At 38.7% G+C, this 27,012-nt stretch overlaps 2 protein-coding genes across 12 annotated transcripts in view; one reads left to right on the top strand and one right to left on the bottom strand.

Moving 5' to 3' along the window:
- The first annotated feature begins 12,476 nt into the window (after positions 1-12,476).
- ARFIP1 (ADP ribosylation factor interacting protein 1) overlaps positions 12,477-27,012 on the top strand; it is a 148,910-nt gene continuing 134,374 nt past the window's right edge. For 4 of the 8 annotated variants that reach the window (XM_060147806.1, XM_060147801.1, XM_060147808.1 and 1 more), the window contains exon 1: positions 26,666-26,935. Coding sequence is in view for 1 of the 8 variants with exons in the window: in XM_060147804.1 (XP_060003787.1) it covers positions 25,675-25,695 (21 nt within the window). In the remaining 7 variants the exon portion in view is untranslated. Of the gene's footprint in view, positions 12,495-25,619; positions 25,696-26,663; positions 26,936-27,012 lie in introns of those variants that run through there. The other 4 variants (XM_060147803.1, XM_060147804.1, XM_060147809.1 and 1 more) reach the window with 4 other exon arrangements.
- TIGD4 (tigger transposable element derived 4) lies at positions 15,612-26,908 on the bottom strand. 4 transcript variants are annotated; one of them, XM_060147797.1, is made up of 3 exons: positions 26,472-26,908; positions 18,626-18,716; positions 15,612-18,467 (listed from the first exon to the last, which is right to left on the bottom strand). In XM_060147797.1, the coding sequence occupies exon 3, from the start codon at positions 17,923-17,925 to the stop codon at positions 16,387-16,389; it is 1,539 nt and encodes a 512-aa protein (XP_060003780.1). In that variant the 5' UTR covers positions 17,926-18,467; positions 18,626-18,716; positions 26,472-26,908; the 3' UTR covers positions 15,612-16,386. The 4 variants fall into 4 exon arrangements, with proteins under 4 accessions (XP_060003780.1, XP_060003782.1, XP_060003781.1 ...); XM_060147799.1 differs by lacking the exon at positions 26,472-26,908 and adding an exon at positions 26,281-26,395 and having other exon boundaries at positions 18,626-18,713; XM_060147798.1 differs by lacking the exon at positions 26,472-26,908 and adding an exon at positions 19,375-19,487.

Below are 27,012 nucleotides of genomic sequence, written 5' to 3' on the forward strand. Positions count from 1 at the left end.
GGGCATACAAGTATCCTTGTCAGCTTCAGAAGGGTCAGTGAGTACACTGTTCACTGAAAAATTTCATACATTGCACGGAGATGAAATGGTATGGAGGATGAAATGAAATGTCACCCACAGTGAAATTAAATGTCTGGGGGAAGGAAAAGGAGGCTGACAAGGATGACATAGTTGACAGTCATGGGCAGACAGCGTTTAGCATAAGTTAATATACCAGCCAGCTCAATCCAAAAGGATGCTTATATCTGCCTCACACTATGACTTATTAGACTCTAACATGATGGGAGGAGGGGGAGAAAATAAGGGCCATTTCCAAGGGCATACTGTATTTTACGTATGAATTGCAGAAGCACAAGAGAGACCAAGAAGAAATTGTTTTTCATCTTTTTTAGACTCCTGCCATCCTCCTGTCTATGCCAGCTCCTTCTCTGGAATGCAAGGCCCAAGCAGTTTGATGCATTAAGTTAAACTACGTATCTCCATGGAGGTGAATAAGAGATTTCACTGGGAATCAGCCAGAGATACGCACATACCATGAGTTAGAATTTGAAAGCAAGTCAGCCATGCGACAGACATGTCTCTTAGAATATGACTTTGTACTGGAGATTGGTAAATAAACCTCTGGTTGTAATTCAAAAACATGTAAAATGAATAAGACCTTGGGTTCTAAAAGCTTGAAATATTTGGAAAGACTAGATGACAACTTGATTTAGTGCTTTTCTAGTTATCAATAGCTGACAAAAACAATTCCTAGTAAAGCATCTGAAAGTTTTGACTTTTCTCCCTAAGGATACAGGGAGAGAAGCACAGAAGCAGTTACACAGACAAACACCAAAGAGGTAATGACAATAAAACACGATTAGGCGTGAGCCACTCCCCTTGGAACACCTTGGACAGAGTAGGTGTTCAACTTCCTTTAAACGAGGCTGGGGTGAGGGTTTCCTTCTGAAGGAGGACTGAGGTCTTCTGCATTTGAAAGTGACTGGAGTGACGATCCGGGGACACTGCCATCACTGTCAGTTGTCACGTGCTGGTCAATTACAGTAAAGGCCCAGGGAAAAGAAGAGCCAATGTCCTGGCCGGGATGACTATGCCCAGTCTGGGTGTGGCTCCCACCTCTGCAGCCCTTCTTCCTGCCTGATCTCAAGGTGCCAGGGGAGCGCTCAGGTGGGTGGGACAGGTGGGAGCTGCAGCTAGAACACCGTGCCTACCGCTGGCTGTAATTTGATTTGCAAAGAGTCTATACTCTTTAAATTTTGGATTTAAATATAAAATGGAATCATATTATAAACGCACTTCAGAAGCTGATTGTGTAAAGGACCTCCATGGTGTACCTTCCCTCAAGTGCAAACTCTCTTACTGTAAAGCAAAACAGTACATATAGTAATATTTTAACCAATATAGCCTTTAAATCTGACTTTTAAATGGCAGGTTTTCTTTTCTTATGGTGAAATACCTTTATATTCTGAAATCTATTTCTGTAATCATTCTGTGTTCCAAACCAATGGGTTAATAAGTCATTGAAACGTAAAATATATTCAGTAAATTTTTTTTAAGGTACAGAACAACAAAACGTTGCCCTCTTGGGCTTTGCCCACTAGCCTATTAAAGACCTTCATCGGATAGATTATCCTTGATGGTGTGTGTCTGTAATGAAGGCTTAAGTCCAGTTTTGGGATTTGAGCACAGGTGGGAGAAGTGCTCCTTTTTAACTCTTTTTTTTTTGCGGTACGCTGGCCTCTCACTGTTGTGGCCTGTAGGAATCAGAAATCAAGATATTTTCTAAGCACTTAAACAATGCGACCTTGGATGTTGGCCTGGTCTCAGAGTCACATTAGGAGCACGTGATCCTCATGTGCTTTATGATAATAAGAGATTCCTAGCAGAGCAACTTTCTGGACGTCTCCTATAAATATACTGGGGACCTAAGTTCCCTGTACCTCTTCAGTCCAGATACAGAATCACTTTTTCACACAACTATTTACTGAGGTCCCACTATGTGCCAGGATTAGATATTGTTAAATGCTGAGAATGCAAGGCTGAAAAATATGTGTGTGGCTTAGTTCCTCACCAAGCTTACGGTCTGGCTGAGGAACCAGGCAAGAAAACTATGAAGAAAAGAAGCTGGGAAGTATAGAACACTGTGGGAGCACACAGGAAAAAGTCCCTAACACAGGTCTTGGGAATCAGGAGGGCTTCCAAGAGGAAGCAATATTAAGCTGAGACCTGAAAGGTGAGTGGAAATTAGATAAGAGAATAGTGAGGGGACCAATCTCCTGTGGATTAAACACTGGCTAGGTTTATTATAGTAATCACTCACACACATGCACACACACCATTCTAGATTAACTTTAATGACCTCTTACTATTTCATGCTCTTCTGAAACCTGAGATGCAGTTTCTGGTTCTACTGCCCAGTCTCTACAGCTTGTGTTTGGCCAAGTCCTGGTTCATGGTGGGTGTTCAATAAATGAATGAAATGAAATGACCACTACGAACCCAGCATCTGACTCACTGAAGATGCATTCTTTTTTTCCTGGGAAGATGAATCAACTGAATGGAGACAGAACGTTTTTGGAGAGGAAGTAGAATGAAATAGTAATTATAGATAACCCTTACGTACTCTGTGCACCAGATACTATTCTACATGTTCACACATATAATGCTTGTGCTCTTAGGACAGTTACTTAACCTCTCTCTGCCTTAATTTTCCCATCTGTAACGTGGAAATAATAATAGCACTGACCTCATAGCCTTGTTGTGAGAGTTAAGTCGGTTAATCCATACATAATTCTTAGAACAATTCCTCATACATGGTAAGTCCTCAATACGTTTTAACTCTGATTAGGTTATGAAATCACCACCCCTCCATGTTTTACCAATGTGCTGTTCTGAGTTCAGTAAATAAGTGCTTTACAAGTTCTGAAAGGCCAATGTAGGCAGTAGGAGCATTTACCAGAGGACATAGGATTTAAGCTGGGCCTTCACTCAATTTGGGTGGGCAGAGTGGAGTGGGAAGGGCATTCCAGGAGGAGGGAGGATGTAGGGGGGTGAGGTTACAGTCATCCTCTCACGTGCTTGGATTCCAGCTTGACCATTTACTGGTTTCCCCGCGTGTAAGATCAGGACAATATCTGCCTCACAGTGTTATTGCTATTTGGATGTTCTATGAAATAGCGAACATAAAATTCTTAGCACAGTGCCAGGCACATTGTAAGCATCCAATGTAGGTAGCTAGTGTTACTATTGTCATAGAATAGAAGGGCAGAAATAGAAGTTTGTGAGACTATGAGGAAACTAACCACTTCCATCTAGAATTGGCTCCCCTATTCTATCATTAACTTAGTGACGTTTTCACCTCCATAAGACCTTATTAATAGCACAAACCTGGTTTAAGTGGAGCCTTAAGTTTTAATGGTTTGGAATTGGGGAGTGGGGAGTGGGACCTGATTTTGAATAGACTACTTAGAATACCTTACATTCTTAAGCTGGTTAAGGTTAAAGTTACTGAGAAACTGAATCACTGGAAAGTAAACCAAATAGCAAGGTAGTGGGGAGGTGATTTGTTCTTTCTTCACACCCTTGCAAGCAGGCAGACTCGTGCTCCTTGTAAGTCACCTTGCTGCTGCTGGGGCAGGAAGAAGAAGTAACATGAGCCAGATGCGTTTCCAGCCACTCCTTAACATACTTGATATGAACTTCTAGCTCCCAGAATAATTTCCCTGACCTCAGCGGTCTTTTGGACTCGGGTTTTCCCTACTTGATCTTTCAGCCAACTCTACCCCAAATGTCCTACAGAAGCCCAAGCTTAGGCCCCTCTAACTTTTTCTTTCATATCTAGGGCAGGAATTGTTTTAATCAATTTTGGGTTTCCTGTGAAGCTTCCATGCACGTATGGAATGCAAGGGCATTTTCTCTTCAGAGCTTTACGTACTCAAGGGTGGCGTTTTGTAGATTTATCTACAACATGTATGAAGCCCCAGGTGACTTCATGGACTTTCCTACAATCTACATTTGGAGATACTATAGATGCACACTCTTTCTTCCTTATATACAGCACAGAAAATATCAAATTAAAAACCTCTGAATTCTTCCAACCTGGTTTTATTGCCCTGCACTTCACCTGTCCAGGCCTGGGACCCCCTGCAGGAAAGCTTCCTGAGCAGCTCATGCCAAGCTTTTCTCTATACTCTAGGAATTCCTTTACCACACTGATTTGAAACTTAGCATACGATGGCTTTTATTACCCCGTGTGTTTATTCTGTCTTCCCAACCAGATGGCAAAATCCAAGGTAGGGATGAGGTCTTTCACTATTCTTTATCCCCTCTCACTACCTAACGCGATGCACTGGCAGAGAAAGCTCTCGAAATAATATCTTACCCCTATGCGACAGTCCTCTTCCCATTTCAGAAATAGCTCAACTAATAGTGATCCTATGATTGAATCTTTATTTTCTTTGCTCTGAAAACAGAAAATACGTCATTCTGAAGAGGTTAGCTTGGGGTCTGTAGGGTTCACTTTTTAAACATTGTGTTTCAGATGCTTCACCAGATGATAATATCTCTGAATGTCAAAATGACCAAGTCCTGGTGGTGGAGATTCAGCTGGGGGCTAATTTCGGACTCTGTGTTCAGATTCTAGAGAGCCAAACCCTCACATGATTCTATTTATTAATTGGATTTGGCAAGGGGAGTTAATTCCTTGTAAAAGTACACAAGCAAGCTTTTAAAAGTAACAGTCAAAGAAGAAAGTTAAAAATAATGTGCAAAAGACCAAACTGCTTAACTCAAATACAAGTTTAGAAAAATAATTCTCTTACAATTTCTTTAAGTATTTATTGGTAACATTGAAGAGTTTGAAAAAGAAGAGGGAGAGGTGGGATGTTAGCTTAATATCCTCAGAGAGTGAGAGTTCTTTTTTAACAGTTTGTATAACTTTTAATACTGAATACTTTATATACGGGGGAAAGATGAAGTAGGGTTTCCTAATAGTGAAATCTTAAACAAATTTTATGTGCACGTCCTTTTTCTGGAGAAAAAAATCCAAAGCTTTATTTGAATTCTCAGAAGGGGCTGTTAATCAGAAGAGATTTAAAAACACAGGTAACCTTCCTCCATACTACTCTGAGTTTAGTAGGAGAGATGTAGACACTTCTAAATTACCTTTATTCCAAGTACATCTCAGATTTCAACGCGTTTTTCAGTTCTTTTAAAGTAAACAACAACCCAAAAAATCTTGTACCCTTAACAAATCTTAAAATTAAAAAGAAAAAAAAAACCGTACAGGTAGTATTTATTCAAAGGCTAAGCCTATACAATGCTCCCATGGGCCTATGGAACTTGACAAGGGTTTCTAGAGTTGCTCTCCAGAGCTTTGAACATCTGGAGTCCTCATAGCAGTGGGCTGCTAAGTCATTAAAAAGTGTTAGCTTTTTAGTTTGCCTGATTAAAAACATGTATCATCTCCCTCAGGCCCCACAAAAAGCACTATAAGTACTTAATGGATTTCCACACAGTGAAACCATTCTCTGGGCAGTTAATTAGGAACCAGGTCTTCCCTAGACTCGGATGTTTTTTGAACTGATCAGTACGATGTATCTATTCCACACATTATTGAAAGTAAAAAAAAAAAAAAAATTGCTGAATTTGTGGAGAAGGTTCTTACAGAAACTAAAAATCCAAAGAACCTTCTTCTAATCAGGGGCATTATGTAAGATAGTTTTTTAGAAGTCTGGCTTCTCATTTTGAAATAGGGGGAGGTGGAGTAGTGTGAGAAGAAAAACGGATTGTCAGTGAATAATTTTAAAGACACCATCTCCTGTTCCTGTGCCCATCACAAAGCAGTGAATGATACTGGAGCTGAGAACGGTGGTCATTCAAGTGACAACAGAATTTGGAGAGGACAGCGAATAGTTCTAAAAATATATATTCTATCTTTTATGCTAAGGATAGCTGCAGAACATGATTAACACACCAAAGAGCCAGAATTAAAAATTAGAGAACGAACCTTATCTGTTGTGCTTTCCGTCTCCTAAAATATACTTTTATTATTCCTTCTTGAGCCCCAGCCTGTTATACAGACCAACACATCTTGTTACTATACTAGATAAGAAAAAAAATAAAGGAGGGGGAAATCATTTATTAGAGAATCATTTGTTGTTAAACATTAATTTTGCCTTTTGTCATGTTGTATTTTTCCCTCCTCAGGTGTTTTCAGATCCTCCTTTTGAGGCTTGAATCTTAAAAGACATAGCTTTCAGATGGATTATTTACTTTATTTCCCAATAGTATTGAGGATGTTTTATTCCAAGGAGGATGTTCATTCCCAATGAGACCATTTGAGAGCACTGGCCTAACATAATTCAAGCTGCCCCCCGATAAACCACACCTCAAAACAGAGAATTAGGAGAACCCTGGTTATTATTTAACCTGTGGTTCCTGATTACACACAACAGTCATAATATTTATAGAGAAGTGGCAGAAAGGGAATCAAGAATGTTAATATGTGGGGTGGGGGAGGGACAGACTGGGAGTTTGGGGTGAGCAGATGCAAACTATTACATATAGGATGGATAAACAACAAGGCCCTACTGTACAGCACAGGGAACTATATTCAATATCCTGTGATAAACCATAACAGAAAAGAATATTTTGAAAATGTATCTATATGTATAACTGAATCACTTTGCTGTACAGCAGAAATTGTAAATCACTACTTCAATTTTTAAAAAATGTTAATATGAGACTGTTCAAATCTATTTTATTGTCTTGTAAAGATGTATGTCTTACAGCATGGCCTTATCTATTTGTTCCATAGACACATTCTTTCCTTCCAGGTTATAATTTATCTTAACATAAAGGAAATTGTTTCAGCACTGGGAGAGTATGTCAGGAGGAGAGGGGACAGTTTACAGGGATCTTAAATGAGCTCCGTTTAGGTCTTATTTCAGGAATGGGAAGATTTCTCTTCCTCGTCCCCGCTGCCGTCTCAGAGGCATCCAAAGTCCACCTGCCCTTCTCTTGGGCAGTTGAAAGGCAGGCTGCTCACATGGGGAAGTGGACAAGATCTGCCAAGGTCTTGGGGCTAAGATTGGAACCACCTCTGCAAGGTGGTCACCAAACAAAGTACTGGCTGCTGTGGAAGGAGGATTCCCCTGGATGCCATGAGGAGGGAGGGGCAACGGACACTGCCCATCCCAGGGGGCACTGGGCCATCTGCAGTGTCAACTCAGCTCCAGTAGTTATTTGACCTCCGAACAATGTCCATCTCAGTGACCCTGGCTATAATCTTCCTCATTCCTGTGTGGCTCCCAGGGCCTTTCTTTTCTCCCCACACCTGGAGGAAATTTTTTTTCTTCTTGAGAGGAGCCTCCACTTTTCTCAAACTCTCCTTTCTAATGCTCTGCTTATGTTCCAAGTCAGGCTTTGGAAAACAAAGATGGGAAGACTTCTCCTTTTCCTCCTCCATTTTATTTTTGTTTTGGAAATAAGAGAGCGAATGCTTACCCCGTCCTGACTATAGGCCAGTCCCTGCAGGCCCGGCTTCTACCTCCTCATCCCACTTTTCATCACTTGAGATGCTTTCTTCCGGTTCTTTAACCCATTCAGTCTCCTTCCCTCCGAGAACCTTTGCCTAGAACGTCTTCTCTTTTCATCTCCTTTGACTCGTTGACCCTTATTTATCAGTCAAATCTCAGATCTCAGCTCCCGACACTTCCTTCCTGACCTTGAGATTAGGTCAGGTTCCCATATTATATGGTTTTATAGAAGCAGGTACTATTCCTTCAGATATTTCAGCATGGTCGTAATTTTTTATTTCTTCATGTCATTACTGAGTACCGTCTGCCCCCGCCACTAGCCTGTCAATTCCATCACGACGGGGACTTTTTTTTTCACTCTCACGTTCAACCCACAGTCCCTCGCATAATGAGTGTGATAGGCTCATGGAATAACCAGCCATTTTTTTTCCTCGCTATAATCTTCTGGAGTCACTAGGCTTGAATCAAGTCTATCTGGAAAATTCTCTGAGCAACAAAATCAGTTAGGCAATATCAATCTGGGCTTCCTAGGAGTTTGTATTATTTCTCTAACAGAATAACTGAATATGGCAGATAATGATCAAATGTAGGGAAAGAAAAAAGATAAAGTTGAAATTCCACAGCCTAAGTGGATGTTGTAATAGGTTATTAGCCTTGTTGTAGACTTTAACTGTACAACTACAATTCAGGAATGCAAAAATATACTTTTTTTTTTTTTTAAATTAAACTTTACGGGACTTCCCTGCTGGCGCAGTGGTTAAGAATCCACCTGTCAATGCAGGGGACACAGGTTCAAGCCCTGGTCCGGGAAGATCCCACATGCTGCGGAGCAAATAAGCCCGTGCGCCACAACTACTGAGCCTGTGCTCTAGAGCCTGTGACAAGAGAAGCCAACGCGATGAGAAGCCCACACACTGCAATGAAGAGTAGCCCCCGATCGCCACAACTAGAGAAAGCCTGCGTGCTGCAATGAAGACCCAACGCAGACAAAAATTAAAAAAATTAAACTTTACTTGTCCACAAGCCCCCATTTCCATTTAGCAGCAGAAAAACAACAATCTTTCCACTTAAATATTAATTGTCTTCTGGTTTAAAATTTAATTTCACTTTAGAAATTACTCAGACATTGTGGGATTTAAACTCTTCAGCATGACCTCTCAGTGCAGGTGCAGGAACTTGTTATAAATAGAAAAGACATTACAAAAGAGTAAACTAGTCAGATAGGGTGATAACTTTCCCTTTAGGAAAACAGGATTAGATCCTTGCCTCTACCACATTTCATAAATCCAAATATGAAAACAAAGCTCATAAGCTACTAGAAGAAAATCCAGAGGACTATTTCATGGCCTTGAAGTAGAGACAAGAAAAATAAAATAATTAGTATAAATTAAAAAAACACAGAGATTAAGTGATCCCAATTTTAAATAATGAAATGATCTGGCTAAAAACCATACTTGAATTAGTAAGAAACTTTGATGATGTGACTAGATATAAAATAGTCAAAAATCATTCACTATTCTCTATACTAGTAATAATCAGAAAATTAAAAATTAAAAAACTATTCCATTCACAGTTGCAACCGAACTATAAAATATTTAGGAATAAATTAATAAAATAAAGGATATATATGGTAACCTGAAGCAAACATCATATTATGTAAATTGGTAGATATTTTTATTGTATATACTTTCCCATATTTTTAAATTAAAAATTAGAGTATGTCAAATTAATGATTATTCTCTTGTGATAATGTATATCAGTCTTCTTTTACCGAGTTTATTGTTGGGTGACTTTACAACAATTAAAATGGTTGCAGTGCATAGGTCTGAGTTTTTTGGTGTTATTTGCTTTATTTTCTTTCTTACTTTTTTGGTAACTAATTTGTTTGGTTTAATTTTACTTGGGAATTAACTGTTCATTGCAATAAACAGTATGAAATTCTCATAGATATTTAGAGTGTAGGGGTGGGGCAAATATCTCTCTGCAAACCACTCCAAGTGTTGAGAGATGCAATTCTGGATCTTTCTATGGGAGCAGTTGTGCTCAGTGGGGCAGGTAATAACATGAAAATGACTCTTATCTCCGTGCTGAGTTATCTATTTTGCGCTATAGAAAATAATGCGTGGCACCAGCCAGCAATGCTGTTATGACTTTGCATTAACAACAGGAGAGTTTAGTGGCATACAAAGAGGAAGTTAGGGGAAAACAAAACAAAACAAAACGTGGTCTTTATTCCTAATACAGGAAACAAGACTATCTGTAACGTCATTGTGTTCCCCAATTGAGCAAATATTTAATCATATCAACAACCTGCCTATATTTAATAGATACTATTGGAAGGATATAAAGGGATTATATGAGTCCACCTTTAAAAAGCAAAACGTGATGTTGTTGGGATTTGATGACTCAGAAAAAAATAAGTAAAAGTGGAGTGAAATGGGGCTCCTATTCTTCTGACTTTTCTCCCTGACACATTGGCTAAGAGTTTTCCTATCAAAGAAGTCAGGAAGCTGACTTCTTTGGACTTGTATTGGACTAAGGAGCGAAGATGAACGCGTAATTTATAGTACCTTAAACCAGCAAGTCTAGTTTTTCACCAGTTCGATACTATGTATAGTTTCTGTTTCACTTGGCAAGGAACTTCCTAGCCTTGTGGTAACAGTAAGATGTTCAAAAAGGAGAATCAGAGATTTTAGTTCCAGAATTTGCAAGTTGAATTTAGAAAATATCCACTTCAGTTCAAGCAAGGAAATTTGCATATACACACAAGTAAAAGAAATTTTAAAGAAGTTTAGACCTTGATGTTTCATCAACGTAAACATATACGTAATCAATTTTCTTAAAAACCTTCAAATAGTTTTTGTTTTTTTGTTTTTGCTTTAAGCTATTACAGGACTGCAATCTGCTATCTGCATCCTGAAACATGAAAAGCTCTGAAAATCTTTTTGTAACCTGTGTGGTGGTAAAAGCTGGCCTGACATGAACTTATTTGGCAGTAAAAACTAGGAAGCTACTAAGCTATTTATAATCTTTACATATCTGACTTCATGTGACTATGATTCACCGCAAAATTATTGTTTGGGGATGCTGCCATAGTATTCCCAGGGGGTGTTATATAATATGAAGTATATGCATTATTATCTTTTTCAAATCTGAGAAATTCTTAATTCTGAAACATATATGCCCCCAAGGCTTTGGATAAGGAACTATGGTCCTGTATACACTGCAACAAATATTCTTAATATCTTTGTTTTGTTAGGATGAATTTATATCATGTACAACATATTTCTAAGTCAGGTTTTCTGGCTTTAAATCCTTGTTTTGTTATTTATTAGCTGTAGCTGTACTTAAATTTTCTCAGTGGTAAAATGGAAATGATAATAATTGGAGGTATTCTGAGGATTAAGTGAGACAACATACGCAAAACACTTAGAACAGTTGGGTAATTAGTAAGCATTTAATACATGTCAGCTATAATTTTAACAGAGTGTACCAAATTATATTCCCAACAACAGTGCACCCATTTTTCTCTGCTCTTGTCTACATTTGGTATTATCCTTCTTTATAACCTTTTCTAATGTGCTACGCCCTCCCCCAAAAGATATCCCATTTTTGCTTGCATTTCTTTGATTTCTAGTGATGTTGAAAATATTTTCATACTTTATCAGTATTTTAATAGTCAACTACTTTTCTTGAGTATCATACTTTTTAAAAGATCTCCGTTGAAGTAATATTAAAATATATACATTTACCTATATTTTTCTTGGTGTTTGCAAGTTTCTTTCCTCTCTTCCTTTCTGTTTTTCTTTTTCCTTTCCTCTCCTCCTTCCTTTCTTCCTTTTTTGCTTTCTTTCCTTCCTTTTAAGAGTTTAATCCTTCTAGGATTCATTTTGAATATGACTTTAAAAAATCCTATATTGTTAACCAGTTGCCCCAGTGCCAGTTACTTAATAATCCATCTTTTTCACCACTGATTAAAAACTATTTTTATCATATGCAAATTCTTTGTCTTTTTCTAGACATCATACATTATTCCTTTGATTGACCTATTAATTCCCTTGCCGACACTACACCGTTTAAACTTCTGCTATAGGTCAAATACACCTATTTTTATTTTTCAAGAATTCCTTAGATATTGATACATTTTTATTCTTCCAGATAAAAATCAGAATTATTTTGCAAACTTTTCAGCAAACCTGCATTGGGATTTTGTTTGAAAATTAACTTGGAGAAAACGGACATATTTCAAAGTTGAGTCCATTTGTTCAAGGACATGAAATATGTTCCCATTTCTTTTTAAGGTTTCATAAACTTTAAAGTCTTTGCTAATAGCTACAGCTAATTAACAAGTTCTGAAATATGCATGCCTTTTTAGTTTATAGCAAATTGAAAACTAAATTAATATGTGAGAACAGTTAACCCTTGAACAACTTGTGGGTTAGGGGCACCGACCCTCCAGGAAGTTGAAAATATGCGTATAACTTTACAGTCTCCTCTCTGTATCCATGCATTCAACCAACTGGGGGCCAGTGTAGTCCTGTAGTATGTATTTAGTGAAAGAAATGCACATCTAAGTGGACCCTTGCAATTCAAAGCTGTGTTTTTCAAGGGTCAACTGTACCTTCTTCGGTACGAGGTAGTCGTTATGGACAGAACGAATGACTCAGAATTCATATGTTGAAGCCCTAACTCCCCAGGGTGATGGTACTTGGAGATGGAGCTTTAAGAAAGTAATTAGGGTTAGATGAGGTCATGAAGATGGGGTCCTCGCGACAGGATAGTGCTCTTATAAGGGACACCAGGGAGCTAGCACTTGCTCTCTCTCCCCGTGCTGGCACAAAGAAGAGGTCACATGAGTATCAGTAAGAAGACAACTGTCTGCAACCCAAGGCGAGAGCCCTCACCATAAACTGACCAGCTGGCACCCTGATTTCAAGACTTCCATCCTCTAGAATGGTAAGAAAATAAGTTTCTGTTGTTTAAGCCACCCAGTCAATGGTATTTTGTTATGGCGACCCAAGCAGATTACACTAGCAGTGTGTATATTAGTATTGCCCCCGACTCGGGGTTACCCTCAGCTACACAAGTTAATCACAGGCCAAGGAAAGAGTACAATCAAATCAGCTAGCGTGGTGATGGAAGGGGCTACTTAGAAAGGGCTACTTCACAATGAGTACTTATTTTATTGAATTGCTTTCCGTGAGGATCCGTTTTTTTAAAAGTGAAGGTTTCAAAGTCTCCTTATTCCCTCATTCAAAAAGGAAATAATTTTTTTATTTCTACAGATGAGTTCCGTATTTCTAGAAGGGTTGGCTTTTCTGTTTTACTGCACAGAAGAATCTCAATGAGAAAACTGTCAGTGGTGTTTAGCGACCACAATATTAATACTTGAGCATATCTGGGAGTAGCAACATAGAGGCACCTTTCTGGTCATTCTCTTATCGTTCTGGAACACTTCAGAGTTTGCTAAAGGCATTCACATGCAAATTTTTCTTTCATCTTCAAAATAAATTCAAATGAAGTGTCAGTCTCATTTTATGGATGGAGGAAACTGAGATTCAGAGAAATGAAATGTCTTTCGCAAGGTAGCATAGAACTAGGGCCAGATTTAATATATTCCAGCGAATGAAATGTTTTCTGAGAACTTAATTGTATGCATATCGTGGCCCCTAACCTAGGCCTTTCTCTCATGGGATCTTCTCTCAGCAGCTAGGGTAGCTGTCTGGCTGCCTTATACCACTCTGTCCTCGGCCCAAGTAGCTTTTAGTGCCCCCAAAGATCCAGCCCACCACTGGACTCTGAACCTCTGGGCAGATGTGTGGTGTCGTCTTTCCTAGAGGCAAACCTCTATCTGCCTGTCTCTACCATGCCCCTGCTGGGCCAGTGATCGAGAGGGCTTCTCTTGACATCTGACATGTTTGCATGGCAAGCTCTCCTTCGACTCTTCCTCTCCTACTTTACTCCCCCTTCCAATTATACTGCTTTGTATACACTAAGAGGGAGGTTTAACATTTGATATTGGGTCCAAATAAGAAGCCAGGCAAGTAACATGAAACCCACAGGCCTTGATTTACTCATTGTCCTGCTTTATCCTGAACCAAACCTCTTACTAGTGGAGTGAAACCATGTCCCAAATTCAACACAAGATTTGTTGCTTGATGAAGTAGAAACAGGCAAAAACACTGTTGAAACAGTAGGAATTTATAAGGAAGAATAATGAAAATAATGCCACATTTAATTGAAAAATGAGTGAATTGTAAATCAAGTTCTTTGAAAAGGCAAGTGACATTTAGTCCCAACTTTGTACTGACTGTGTACAGAGAAGATACATCAGGAGTGAGGCAAGCAGTAGTGACTGTCTTAGGAAAAGTGACTTTTTAAAACTTTTGTTCTGAGAATGATTTAAATCTATATATCTTGTCAACTACACAGAAGCATGCACGTCATCAACAACTTAAAAGTTTATCTTTGAATTTAAATCTGCAGGCATCTTTTGCTTATTCTTTATAGGAGCCTTGTCTTATTTTATCACCTTTAGATTTATTATGCCCCAGAAGTAGAAAATGGATGATGTCATACGGAGGAAAAAAGAGTAGGTACTTTCAACACTTTGGGAATATTAAAGTTGTTCTAAATATTTTCATTAGAACTCCACTGGAACCTCTGTGTTAAAGTGGTACAGAATTACCAAATCAAAAGGTCCTGGTATTTCATTAGCAACAATGTTCTCAGGAGAGATGTTAATGAATACAGCTATCAGCAAAGATCCAGGCAGGGTATTTTCTGAAATACTTTGACCTCGGGGCCCTAAACTCAAGGGAAAAAAAACAACAGAATTTTCTTTTATAGAGTATAGAAAATTAGTATTGTGGTATATAGTTAGAAGAATACAGGACGAGGTGATGGGGAACTACTGCATTTTAGTTTTGGTCCTGAGATTTTAACCAAGTCATCTTTCCAGGTTTTAATTTCCTCATCTGTAAAAATGGAGATAATAATTCTTATGTCATAAAATATCTGGAATGATTAAATAAAATATTTGATATCAAAATGGTATGAAGTAAAGAAAGAAAGAGAAAAAATTTATTGAGGGCTCAGTATACACCAAGTACTTTGGTTACAGGTGGGGCTCTTAAGAGAGATCAACGTCCATGATTTAAGTCCATGATTCCACCACTTTAAAATTTTAAATCAAATCATTAATAAAAATGCTTTTAATTAAATTTAAATAATCCGTATTTCACTCTAAAAGAAACTTTCTTAACATTGATATATTTTTAAGGCTTACTGTAACTAAATCTCAAAAGCAAAGTAAATCAACAGTGGAAAATAAAAGTACTTTCTATAAATATTTCCTTCCAAATGTGTCTTGTGTTGGCAGATTAATGATAATTCAGAATAAAAATCATCTGTATAATGTTTTATACTTTTTCAAAATACTTTTCAAAGGGAACACTAAATTAGATGTAATAAGTTAAATAAACGTAGTATTTAAAATTTAACAACAGAGAAGTCTGACACATTGTTATATTTTTCTGTTGGTTAAAGACTATTTTATGGATGGAATATAAATAATTTCATACAACATTTTAAAACATTCTGAAGACAAAACTTCCCCAAACAGAAAGCTAATCCAAAATGTTACCCACTGGATTTGAAAAAAAAAAACAAACATCAAAATATGCTGAAAGAACAGTTTTTTCTGAAAATAAAATTAAGTAAAATCCAAAAAATTCAACATTACAGATTAAAAGTTTCAGCTCTTAAAATCGGAAAACTATCTAAGAACTACGTAAGACATTTTCTTTTTTAGTAACTGCATATGTATATTCATATTTACTTTTTAAGAGTAATCTTTTTTTTTTTTTTTTTTTTGCGGTACGCGGGCCTCTCACTGCTGTGGCCTCTCCCGTTGTGGAGCACAGGCTCCGGACGCGCAGGCTCAGCGGCCATGGCTCACGGGCCCAGCCGCTCCACGGCATGTGGGATCCTCCCAGACCCGGGCACGATCCCGTGTCCCCTGCATCGGCAGGCGGACTCTCAACCACTGCGCCACCAGGGAAGCCCAAGAGTAATCTTATTAAAATATAAATATTGTAAGAGTTTAATACATGTTTCAATAATGTACTTTTCTATTTAAACACACACATATACATACAAATATTTAGGAAGAACCCATATCACCTTCTGGTTATAGATGATTAAAAAAAATCTGATAAGGTCATAGTCTTTTATTTGATCTTATATAGAAATAACTTGAAAGTTATACACATTTTTAATCATATCGGTATATAATTGGGTCAGATTTTATTTTCAGTAATTTTTCATAGTTTTCATTAGGACGATTAGCTAGTTATGAGAAAAATAATTTAAAATTAACACTCAATATTTAAGTCTAGTTAGAATATATATGTTCATAAAACTAAATATCTAAACATAGATATTTTGTTTCTTAGATGAGGTAGATAAATTAAAATATCCTAGAACATGACCTGAACTTAAAAAAACCCAGAAAATAGCAATCACCAGTTCAACCTGTATGAATCAAACAGCTGGAGAATTCTTTTTATTTTTGACATATATGCTGTATGTTTCAAGTACAAGGCCTCTGAAATTCATTTTCTGCTCCCCCAAACCTTACTAAATTGAAATTCATATTTTTCATTTACTTACTCATTATTTAATCTGCCTAGGGAACTTTGCTCTTCAGACTAAAGACATTTGCAATTAAACCAAAGATTACTAGTTTTTCATTTTTTAGGTTTAAGTAGTATTTTCCCTTTACATACCTTAAATAGTAAAATGTATTACAAAAAGCTATTATCTTCAGATGGTGTACAATAAATAATTACTTACATGATAAAGAGTTAATAAAAATTTCAAGGTCTGCTAAAGAATTATGAAGCTCATCATTCATATCTTGACTTCTAAGAAAACTTTTCAGAGTATCTAAAGCGGTTATTGCCACATTTTTTGATGGTAAAGGGAGTTCGGTTCCCAGAGAGCCACCATCATCCTCTTCATCAGAAGTATAAAATCCAGTTTCATCTGATTTACTTTCTTTGGTCCATACAGCATCGTCACTTGGTGCTGCTTCACATGTCTCTAAATCATCATCCAGGGCAGCATACTCTTCTATGGATAAGCCTTCAGGAAATTCCACTCCTGCCGCCTGGGCATGGACAACCAAATCAAGACCAGTGTCCGTCTCTGCATTTGTCTTGTCACTTTCTCCCTTTTGAGATTTGAATCCTGCCTCTTCATAGCTCTTAACAATAGTTTCTGGGGTGACAGCCCTCCAACAGAGATGCAAGGTATCAACTGCATCTAGCAGGGAAAACATAAATTCTTTGCTGCCTTCAACAGAGCTTAAAAATTTCTTAATGAGACAATGTCGATATTTGATTTTAAGGCTTTTAATAACACCTTGTTTCATGGCTATAAGTTTGGAAGATAAACATGACGGAAAGAACGCTAACTCAATGGATTTTAGGTTTTTTACCTCTGGATGTGCAGGAAACGATTCAACAAAAATCACCACTCTTCTTTGCTGGGCTTGAAATTTCTCATCAAGCTTCCGCATCCATTGTTCAAATACAACTGAGGTCATCCGTGCCATTTTGTTAGCTTCATAATACACAGGCAATGATTTTACGCCTTTGAAACAATGTGGATTTCTGTTCTTTCCAATGATAAGCAAAGGAAGCTTCTCAGAGCCGTCCATGTTTGTCCCAACCACCAGAGTTATTCTGTCTTTGCATAACTTGCCAATTGAGCATGTTTCTCCTTTAAATGCAAATGTATTTGTAGGCAACATTCGATAAAGCAGCCCAGTCTCTTTTACATTAAAAACATTTTTAGGATGATAATCATTTAAATAATAAGGAAGTATGTTTTGGTGCCAGACATCTGAAGGGTCTACTGATACACCTGTAGCTTCTACAGGTTGAGCTCTGAATACTAAACCATACCTGGATTTAAAGCGATCCAGCCAACCATTGCTGCACTTAAAATCATTATGTCCCAGTTTCTGGGCAAAATCATTAGCTTTTAGACGCAACATTGGACCATTAACTGGTACATTCAGACACTGGGCGATTCGATACCACCTCATTAGTGCCTCTTCCAGATCTGTGTAAAAAGCAGTTCTCAGTCTTTTTCTCTTTGGATCAAATCTCAGAGATTCAAAGGCTTCTAGAACCTTGTCTTTATTCTTCATAATAGAAGACAATGAATTTTTCTTTATTCCATATTCAGCTGCAATCTCTGCTTTTTTCTTACCACTTTCTACTGCATTTATGATGTCGATCTTTTCTTCAATGGATAGACTTTTCTTTTTCTTCACAGTCACGGGCAGAGTTGAGGCATCCACAGGAGCCTCTGCCATCTCACCCTGTGCTTATGTAGAGATGTCTTCTCTTTCTGGGTCTGTTTCTTGATGAAAATTTATTTTCCAGTATGATACAAGTTGCTGCTTTCTATTCCACTTCATGTATTAAAAGTCGGTAAGTGTCTAATAGTCGTATTCCTCAGAAAAAAGATGAGTAAATAATTTCCTCAAAGGATCTGAATAAGAAAAATGTTATCTGCAGCTAGAATATTTTAGAAGAGAAACTTCCTCCCCAGGACCTTGTGTAGCTCAGTTTACAGTTTATTCGGAGTTCCAGAAGTCAAGCTAAAATAGAAATCTCATTATGTCAAACCTGTCCAGTCCTGCTGATGTATTTTTGGAACGTCAATCCTTTAAGATGATCCATTTTATCCATGCGTGCATTCAACCTCCTCTTAATTCTCCACAGAAGGCCTCAGAGATAAGAAGAAAAGCATCCAGTAATTTCATGCAAAATGTTACCCATTAATTTCCAAGTCTCTTTAGGATGGAGAAGAAAATGGTAGAACCCTTCTAGGACTTGACGATATCCTCCATCTCTTGAAATATTAAAAAAAAAAAACAATTTTAACAATGATATGTCAACTGAATATCAAAAGATATTTATACTAATTAGTTATGCTTTTGATAATAATGAAAAGAGTGGGAACATATTTCTAAAAATACAATAACTAAAGCTTCCAGGAGAAATGCTTACCTCCTAAATGGTGTCTCTGTGAAAAGCTCTCTAGCTCTGCTCTGAGACTTTGAATTCTCACTTGCCGTTGAATGCTTTGTAATATATACTTCTGAAATAAATCGGACAAATTTAATCTGTTTTGAAAATGTGAGCTTACCAAAATTAAAGAACTAAAAATGCTGCTGGATAGATCTTTGGTGGCTATTTTTTCCATGAAGTCACACACTGCCCCCTCTGACTTCTCTAAAAGAAAAACACAGTCAGACAGTGGTCACAAGGTCCAACTTTTAATAGCACATGGGAGACAGTGTCTCTTTTATAGGAGTCTGGTACAAAATGCTTCACTAAAAATCAAACCAAGGGATTCCATTACAAATTTTAAAAATCGAAATCTTATTCTATCTAAATGCTTAAAAATCTAGTAACTTTAAATCAATTGGACTCATTAGCTGGATGCACAAAGGCCAAAAATACTTGACAAAATGCATAGGAATAAACAAATTACTGAGAAGATATAATGCAGAAAAAGACCTAGACGAAGAGTTAGAATGAGAGTGACCATGGTCTTAACCTCTCAGGACTTCCACTTCTTTATCTGTAAAATAAAGGGCTTATCATAGTGTAAGGAGATGGGCTTTGGTGCCAGACACACCCGAATTGACAAGTGACTCTGCCATTTAGTACTGAATGTGATCCTGGGTAGTTTATTTAACCATCTGAAGCCTTGGCACCCTTATTTGTAAAATAAGGGTAACTACAGCACGTACCTCGTGGGGTAATTGAACATTCAGTGAGATGGTGTAAAGCACTTAGCACAGTATTTTGCACCTTACAGAGTGTTCAATAAATGTTTGATGATCTCAGCATCATTGTCTTCTCTCTAATGTTCCTTTCATCTGTGTCAATCTATAAAATTCAGAGATTTAATGAAATCGTACTTCGAATAGAAGCAAGAATCCCACCTAAAACATATACTGAAAGCAGAGCTCTTCTTAAGCCAAATAGTACTGTGAGAACAGTCACAGGGCCCCAGGTGGGCTCGCCTCTACCTTCCCAGGTAGCATCTCCCCTACCGGAAACCACAGTCTTTGGGCCTCCTGCAGGCCAAGGAAACAAGCTAATTTGATGAACCCGTGTTACTTCCCTGTGAGAGCGTGGGCACTCCATTCCTCTAATTTTTCTCTGTCCTCCGAGGTTTCAAGATGACACATGCATTTTTTTTTTTTTTGCACAAAACTTTGTTAAAATTCCTCTGCCTTTGTCATCAAAATCAAAGAAGTAATTTTTATTATAGGAAATACAACCAGTAAAGGAGTTTTCGTTGTTGCTGTTATTGCAAAAAAAAAAAAGGTCTTAAAAATAATTATGAGAGCCTAGAGTGTTAGTTTCTAAACTGCTTTATTTCCTGTATTCCAAACAATGCGGGAGGGAGGTAAAAGTGGATTCAAAGCTCATACAGTTATAATGTGGTTGAATGCAGTCCAGAATCCAGGCTTTCTAATGTCAAGTCTACATTCTTTTCACTATATTACAGTGTCCTTGAATTACATGGTGTGGCTCCTCTAACAGGGGCACATTCTATGCTCCCAGCACCAAGCCAACTCAGCATTTCCAATGCCTATCCAAACCCACCCCCCACCCCAAGAAGCAATATCAGGCCTCCATAGAATAGCCATTATGAATTCTGTGGACACAAATAGCAACCACATTCCATATCCAACTGTTAGGGTGGTCTGACCTTTCTAAGTAAATAAGATTTGACCATTCAACTAAAAAAAAAAAAATCTTACTCATATATGGGACCTCCCTGTATATTTTTCTGCAATTTCCTATAAATCTACCATTATTTCAAAATAAAAAATTAAAAATATCTTGCTCTCATTAGGAAGATACCAATCTTCAGAAATTTAGGTAGCAAGAACCAATTTCTTAAGAAAAATCAAGCAAAACTACTCTCCAAAAGAAAGAGGGAATCTCTTTCTTCTTTCTGTTCTTTCCTTTCTTCCTCTTTTCTTCTCTCCTTCCTTTTTCCCTTCTGCCTTATTTCATTTGTCAGAAATAAACCCTATCATCTCAAATAACAAGGATTACAGCAAAGTGACTTGAATTTTCTCCCTTACCCCATCCCAAATAAAGCAATGTAATATACACATCAGAGATTACTGATTATTTTGATCAAATTGAAAATAGTGATATGTTTATTTAGGAAGATAGTTTTTTTCTGAAGTTAACAGTATACTTTTCCTTCTTGAACAGTAGTCAAATCTACAATTTTCCATGGTAAGATGCAATATATCTTTATTCCTGAAACAACCACACTTCTAATGACAAACCAGACATGCTAAACTTTTTCCCCAGCAAAGAATAAGGCACCAATACTGCCTGATTAACGAAGCTGACATTTTCCATTCTCCCACAGTACAATGGCTGGGATATTTTTTTTGCAGGGAGTGATGGCAGCAGCTAATATTTCTTAGAATATTCATTCTATCAATTAATTAATCATTCTCTCAATTAATCATTCTACCCCTTGAAAATATTACAAGAGAAATGCTGTACTACATGTTAGGAACAACCTTCTCTATGTCAACAGTAAAGCTAACTAACGACTAAGAACAGGCAATTCACTAAAAAAGACTTACCAACTGAATTCCAAATGAAGAAAACAATGGTCAGTAATAAGAGAAATGTAAATCTTCCTTCAAAACAGGAGATACCTTTTTGTTTTTGCTTTTATTTACCAGAACAGCAGTACCTAGTGTTTGCCAGGATGCAGTAACATAGGTTGCTAGGAACCTATGTTAAATAAATTGGTACAAAGCTTATGGAGGGCAAATTAGCAATACAGTACAAAAACCTTAAAAAAGGTGCTTCCCTGGGGGCGCAGTGGTTAAGAATCTGCCTGCCAATGCAGGGGACACGGGTTCGAGCCCCGGTCTGGGAAGATCCCACATTCTGCGGAGCAACTAAGCCCGTGCGCCACAACTACTGAGCCTGCGCTCTAGAGCCTGTGAGCCACAACTACTGAAGTCTGCGTGCCTAGAGCCCGTGCTCCACAACAAGAGAAGCCACTGCAACGAGAAGCCCCTACACTGCAACGAAGAGTAGCCCCTGCTCGCCACAACTAGAGAAAGCCCACGCACAGCAACGAAGACCCAATGCAGCCAAAAATAAATAAATAAAAATAAATAAATAAATAAAAAATAACCTTAAAAGTGTGCATAGGTTTTATCCAGCAAGTCCATACTGAGGATTTTATCCCCTCCCCCAAAAATTGTAGATGTAAAAATAATCTAGCTTACAAAATATATTTATTTTCTATTGCTGTGTAACAAATTAACACATATTTAATGGCTTAAAACAACACCCATTTATTATCTTACAGTCTGTAGCCAGAAGTCCAGGTGGGCTTAACTAAGTCCGCTGCTTCAGGTCTTACAGGGCAGAAATCAAGATGTCAGTCAGACTGGGCTCTTATCTAGAGGCTGGAGGAGAATCTGTTTCCAAATTCATTCAGGTTATTTGCAGAATTCAACTTCTGTGGTTGTAGGGCTGAGGTCCCTGGATTTTTTTGTTGGCTGTGAGCAGAGACTGCTCTCAGCTCTTGGAAGCCTCCCTCAGGTACTTGCCTGTGGACCTCTTTATTTCAGCAACAGAGAACCTTCCTCATGTCAAATCTCTTTCATGCTTCAAACCTCTCTAATTTCCTCTGCTGCCACCAGCAGGAGAAAACACTCTGCTTTTAAGTTTCATGTAACCTAATTAAACTTAAAAGCTTTTGGACAGCAAAGGAAACCATACACAGAATGAAAAGACAACTTACTGAACGGGAGGAAATATTTGCAAATGATGTGACCAAGAAGGGGTTAATATCCAAAATATATAAACAGCCCATTAATTCAATATCAAAAAACAAATAACCCAATTAGAAATAGGCAGAAGACCTAATTAGACATTTTTCCAAAGAAGATACACAGATGGCCAACAGGCACATGAAAAGATGCTCAACATCACTAATACTCAGGGAAATGCAAATTAAAACCACAATGAGATACCACATCACACCTGTCAGAAAGGCTATCATCAAAAATAATAAAAAATGTTGGCGAGGATATGGATAAAAGGGAAACTTTGTACACTGTTGGTGGGAATGTAAATTGATGCAACCAATGTGGAAAACAGTATTGAGGTTCCTCAGAAAACTAGAAACAGAGCTATCATATGACCCAGCAATTCCAGTGCTGGATATATATCTGAAGAAAACAAAGACATTCATATGAAAAGATACACACACCCCAATGTTGATAGCAGCATTATTTACAATAGCCAGGATACGGAAGCAACCTAAGTGTCCATCAACAGGTGAATGGATAAAGATGTGGTATAAATATACAATGGAATATTACTCAGTCTTAAAAAAGAATGAAACCCTGCCATTTGCAATAATGTGGATGGACCTAGAGGGTATTATGCTTTGTGAAATAAGTCAGACAGAGAAAGACAAATAATCTATGATATCACTTTTATGTGGAATCCAAAAAATAAAACAAAGGAATGTATATAACAAAACAGAAACAGACTCACAGATATAGAGAACAAACTAGTAACTACCACTGAGAAGAGGGAAAGGAGGAGGGGCAAGATAGGGGTATGGGATTAAGAGATACAAACTACTATTTATAAAATAAATAATCAACAAGGATATATTGTACAGCACAGGGAGATGTAGCTATTATTTTGTAATAACTTTAAATGGAGTATAATCTATAGAAATATTGAATCACTATGTTGTACATATGAAACTAATATAATATTGTAAATCAACTATACTTCAATAAAATAAAATAAAATATAAGGCTCATGTAGTCAGTTTAGGACCACCCAGATTATCTTCCTTTTGAGTAACTCAAAGTCAACTGATTAGTAACCTAAATTACATCTGCAAGATTCCTTTTGTATGTAATATAATATAATCATAGGAATGATATCCTATCATGTTCACAGAGGAGGGAATTATACAAGGTGAACGTCATTGGAAGTCATCTAAGAATTCACACAAGACTGTTCCTCATGTTGTTGTTTTATAATTACAGACAAAACTAAAAATAATCCAAATGTGTAACAAAAAGGATTAGATAAATTAAGGAATATCTATATGCTAAAATACTATTGTACACTGTTGGTGGGAATGTAAATTGATGCAACCAGTGTGGAAAACAGTATTGAGGTTCCTCAGAAAACTAGAAACAGAGCTATCATATGACCCAGCAATTCCAGTGCTGGATATATATCTGAAGAAAACAAAGACATTCATATGAAAAGATACACACACCCCAATGTTGATAGCAGCATTATTTACAATAGCCAGGATATGGAAGTCACTGAAGGAGAATATTTAATGATATGATGGAAATTCCATAATATATTAAGTGGAAAAAGCAACTACTGTATGCCAACAAATACAACATACACTGAAAGTTACATGAGGGCAAAGGCTCATGGCTATTCCTACAGTGCTTAGTGCCCAGGAAACAGTAGGTTCTTAATAACGATCTGTTAAATAAATGAAGAAAAAAATACTCACAGAAAAAAAAAGATACTGACCAAAATGTTGAATGTTAACTCCAGAAAATGGAATTATGAATAGTTTCTTTTCTTTTAGTTAAAACAATTTCTACTCTGATGTTCTACTCATTCTACTATACATGGGTTTGTTTAAATGTTCCATTAATCAGTACCCTCTAATAAAGGGTTTATTTCCAGAGAATTACACTGTGCAATCAGTAACTAAATATCTCTTCATGAAAAGGAAGCTGTCAATAAACAGTGACAAAATTACTGTGACACTACCAGAATTCCCCTAGAAAACTGGCACCTTCTTCTTCCAAGGAAATATTGATAAGCAGAATACAATAGTCAACATCTAAAGCAAAGAGAAAAGGTTGCATGCACATTTAATTCACTCAGAAAGGAAAAGTAACAATATCCTTTAACCCGTTGCCTCCTTTCCTTCCCGAACAATAAATAAAAGATAGGCTGCCACAGTTTCCCACAGGCCAAGTGAACAAATGGTACCTGATTTTTCTAAAGCTGAATAATAGCCAATAGCAGTGCAAAGGTAAATGAGTAGATAAGCCCCATGTCATAAGCATATGTGACAGGCAGCTATTCCCTTTTTGTCTTACTTCTCCAAACACAATGGCAATTAAAAGAAAAGTAGTAATCTTCTGTTCTTCCTAAGGAGAATGGGCAGGCAGAATTCCCCAAGCTGTAGGGAGAGGGGGAGATAGAGATAGAGAGAGAGAGAGAGAGAGAGAGAGAGAGAGAGAGAGAGAGAGAGAGATGAAAAAAAAGTCTCCATCTAAGCAAGGTTAGGTTTAAAATAGTCTTTGAGTTAGTATGAAAAATTTTCCCCAAAGCCAAGAATAATGGCTACTACTTCCTTTTTCCCAAAGAAAGTGCATAGACTTTCACTGTTTTCCATCTACTACTAAGTTCCATTCTGTTCCTATATAATAAGAGCAGTAATTATCCTAGATTGGAATCCTTTTCTTATAATTGAGAAGCCTAACAGGATGGCTTTGAACAGGAAAATCCACAGTAAACGGTAGAACTTAAGTTAAATGAATCGGCATATATATTCACCCATTTAAGATAAGGGCCCTTTAACCACAGATTTATGTTTTGGGATTTCATTATGGTTTTTGTCAGAGAAGGTGTCCTGGAGATTTCAGACAATAAATATTGCTATTTACTTTTGAAATATTGGTGGTGTCACGGGTATCTACTCTTCACAGATATGGGAAAGATTATCTGTACAGGGATGTACAGTTCACTACGCTGAAACTCCCTACAAATTTGGAGAAGCAGAGTTCTGCCTTCGGGCACTTAGTCATTAAAAATGTCTTGTCAACTAATGTGACAAGGCAGGTGAGAATTATGGTCTAAAGAGGGGTAGGTCCCACGGAGTGCACTGTTGCCTTTGGCATTCCTGCAAGTGAAATGGTGGTGAAAATGAGCACCCAAGGCTGTCAAAGTAAAAGCGGAGTCCGAAACCTTGAAGGGAGATGCGCTCGGCTGGATCACCGGTATGTACTGTATGCAACTGAGCTTCAGGTTTGTCTAGCACCACTGCAGAGCCATACGGTGCTGGGGACAGCGAGAATATCCGAAGTACAGATTGGGGCCTCCACTTAGGAAACTACAAAGGGATCTGAGAGAAGGACTGTTCGTCGGTTTCTGTAGACAGGGCAGTGATCTACTTAAGTAACGGGGCGAGCAAAGAAAGCAGAAATCAGTCCTCTGGATAAACAGTAACAGGAAAGAACAGTATCATGGACCCACTGTCTGCGAGCGAGCAGAGCAGAAGGTGATCACAAAGATAGAGCAAATCATAAGAACTCAGGGGTGCCGGGCGAGGAGGTCTGGTCTTCCTGAAGCGGGTGGGCGTGAGTGACGTGGCCAGAGGGTGGCTTTCCAGGCACTGGGGAAAGAGAGTGAGGCGCCCGCATCCCGTCTGCTCCCTAAACCCCGCATTCCCTCCACCCTCCCACCTCCCACGGGGCTTAAATAACCTTCTACGTGCTCTCTGGCAGCTGAGAAAGAAGCTTGGCTCTCCTGGGATTGCGAGGCGGTGAGCTACGTCCACCTCCACCCTCCCGCCACCGGCTCACCGTCTGTTGGGGGGACGCCTAATACGTGAGGCTGGGGTGTGTGGGTGAGAAAAGGATGCCGAGGGCTCCTGGACCTCCGACCACTCAAGACCAGGCCGGCGCGCCCTTCGGCAAGCCCCCAGCTCTGGCAGGTGCATCTGGACCCGCGCTCACAGCCCCCCCCAGCGATCTAGCCGCAGCCAGAAAATTACCCGGGCAAAGGCGCCGGCTGAGTCCCGGATGTGGTTGCTAGGGGCCGCAGCGGGAGGGGCGGGGCCCGCCTCCTGGAGTGGGGCGGAGGGGGCCTCGGGGGAAGCGCGCTGGCACCATCGAGACGTGGCTGGGCCGGCCAGACTGAGGGAGAGAGAGGCCGTCCAGGGCTACGGACAACGCTACTTCCGGTCCCCTCACTTCCGGCTCCGCTGCTCTCGGTGTTGGAGCTGTAGGCCTGGTGGAGCTGCTGCCGGTCTGAGTGTCCTCGGCGGTTGGTCAGTGTGAGGCTGTGACAGCCGCTGTTGTTCCCCGCCCCCGAGGAGCCTAGGTGCGTGGGAGAAGGGGAAGAAGGAAAAGGCCCGGGTCGCGTTTCCGCTCACTTCTTGCCAGGGCTGAGGCGACTCCGGAGAGCAGAGGCAGGGATAATCCTCGACGTGCGAGCTGCCGGCTTCCCTGCAGACAGGTGAGGGCGGAGCTGGCCGGCTGGGAAAGAGGCGGGGGAATGCTTCTCGGAGATGGTTGGCGGGGCTGGACACGTTG

Source organism: Lagenorhynchus albirostris, chromosome 4, assembly GCF_949774975.1.
Source record: "Lagenorhynchus albirostris chromosome 4, mLagAlb1.1, whole genome shotgun sequence".
NCBI classification, from domain to species: domain Eukaryota; kingdom Metazoa; phylum Chordata; class Mammalia; order Artiodactyla; family Delphinidae; genus Lagenorhynchus; species Lagenorhynchus albirostris.

Coding starts and splice junctions, on each gene's coding strand:
- TIGD4 (XM_060147800.1), bottom strand. CDS start 17,925: ATGGCAGAGGCTCCTGTGGATGCCTCAACTCTGCCCGTGACTGTGAAG.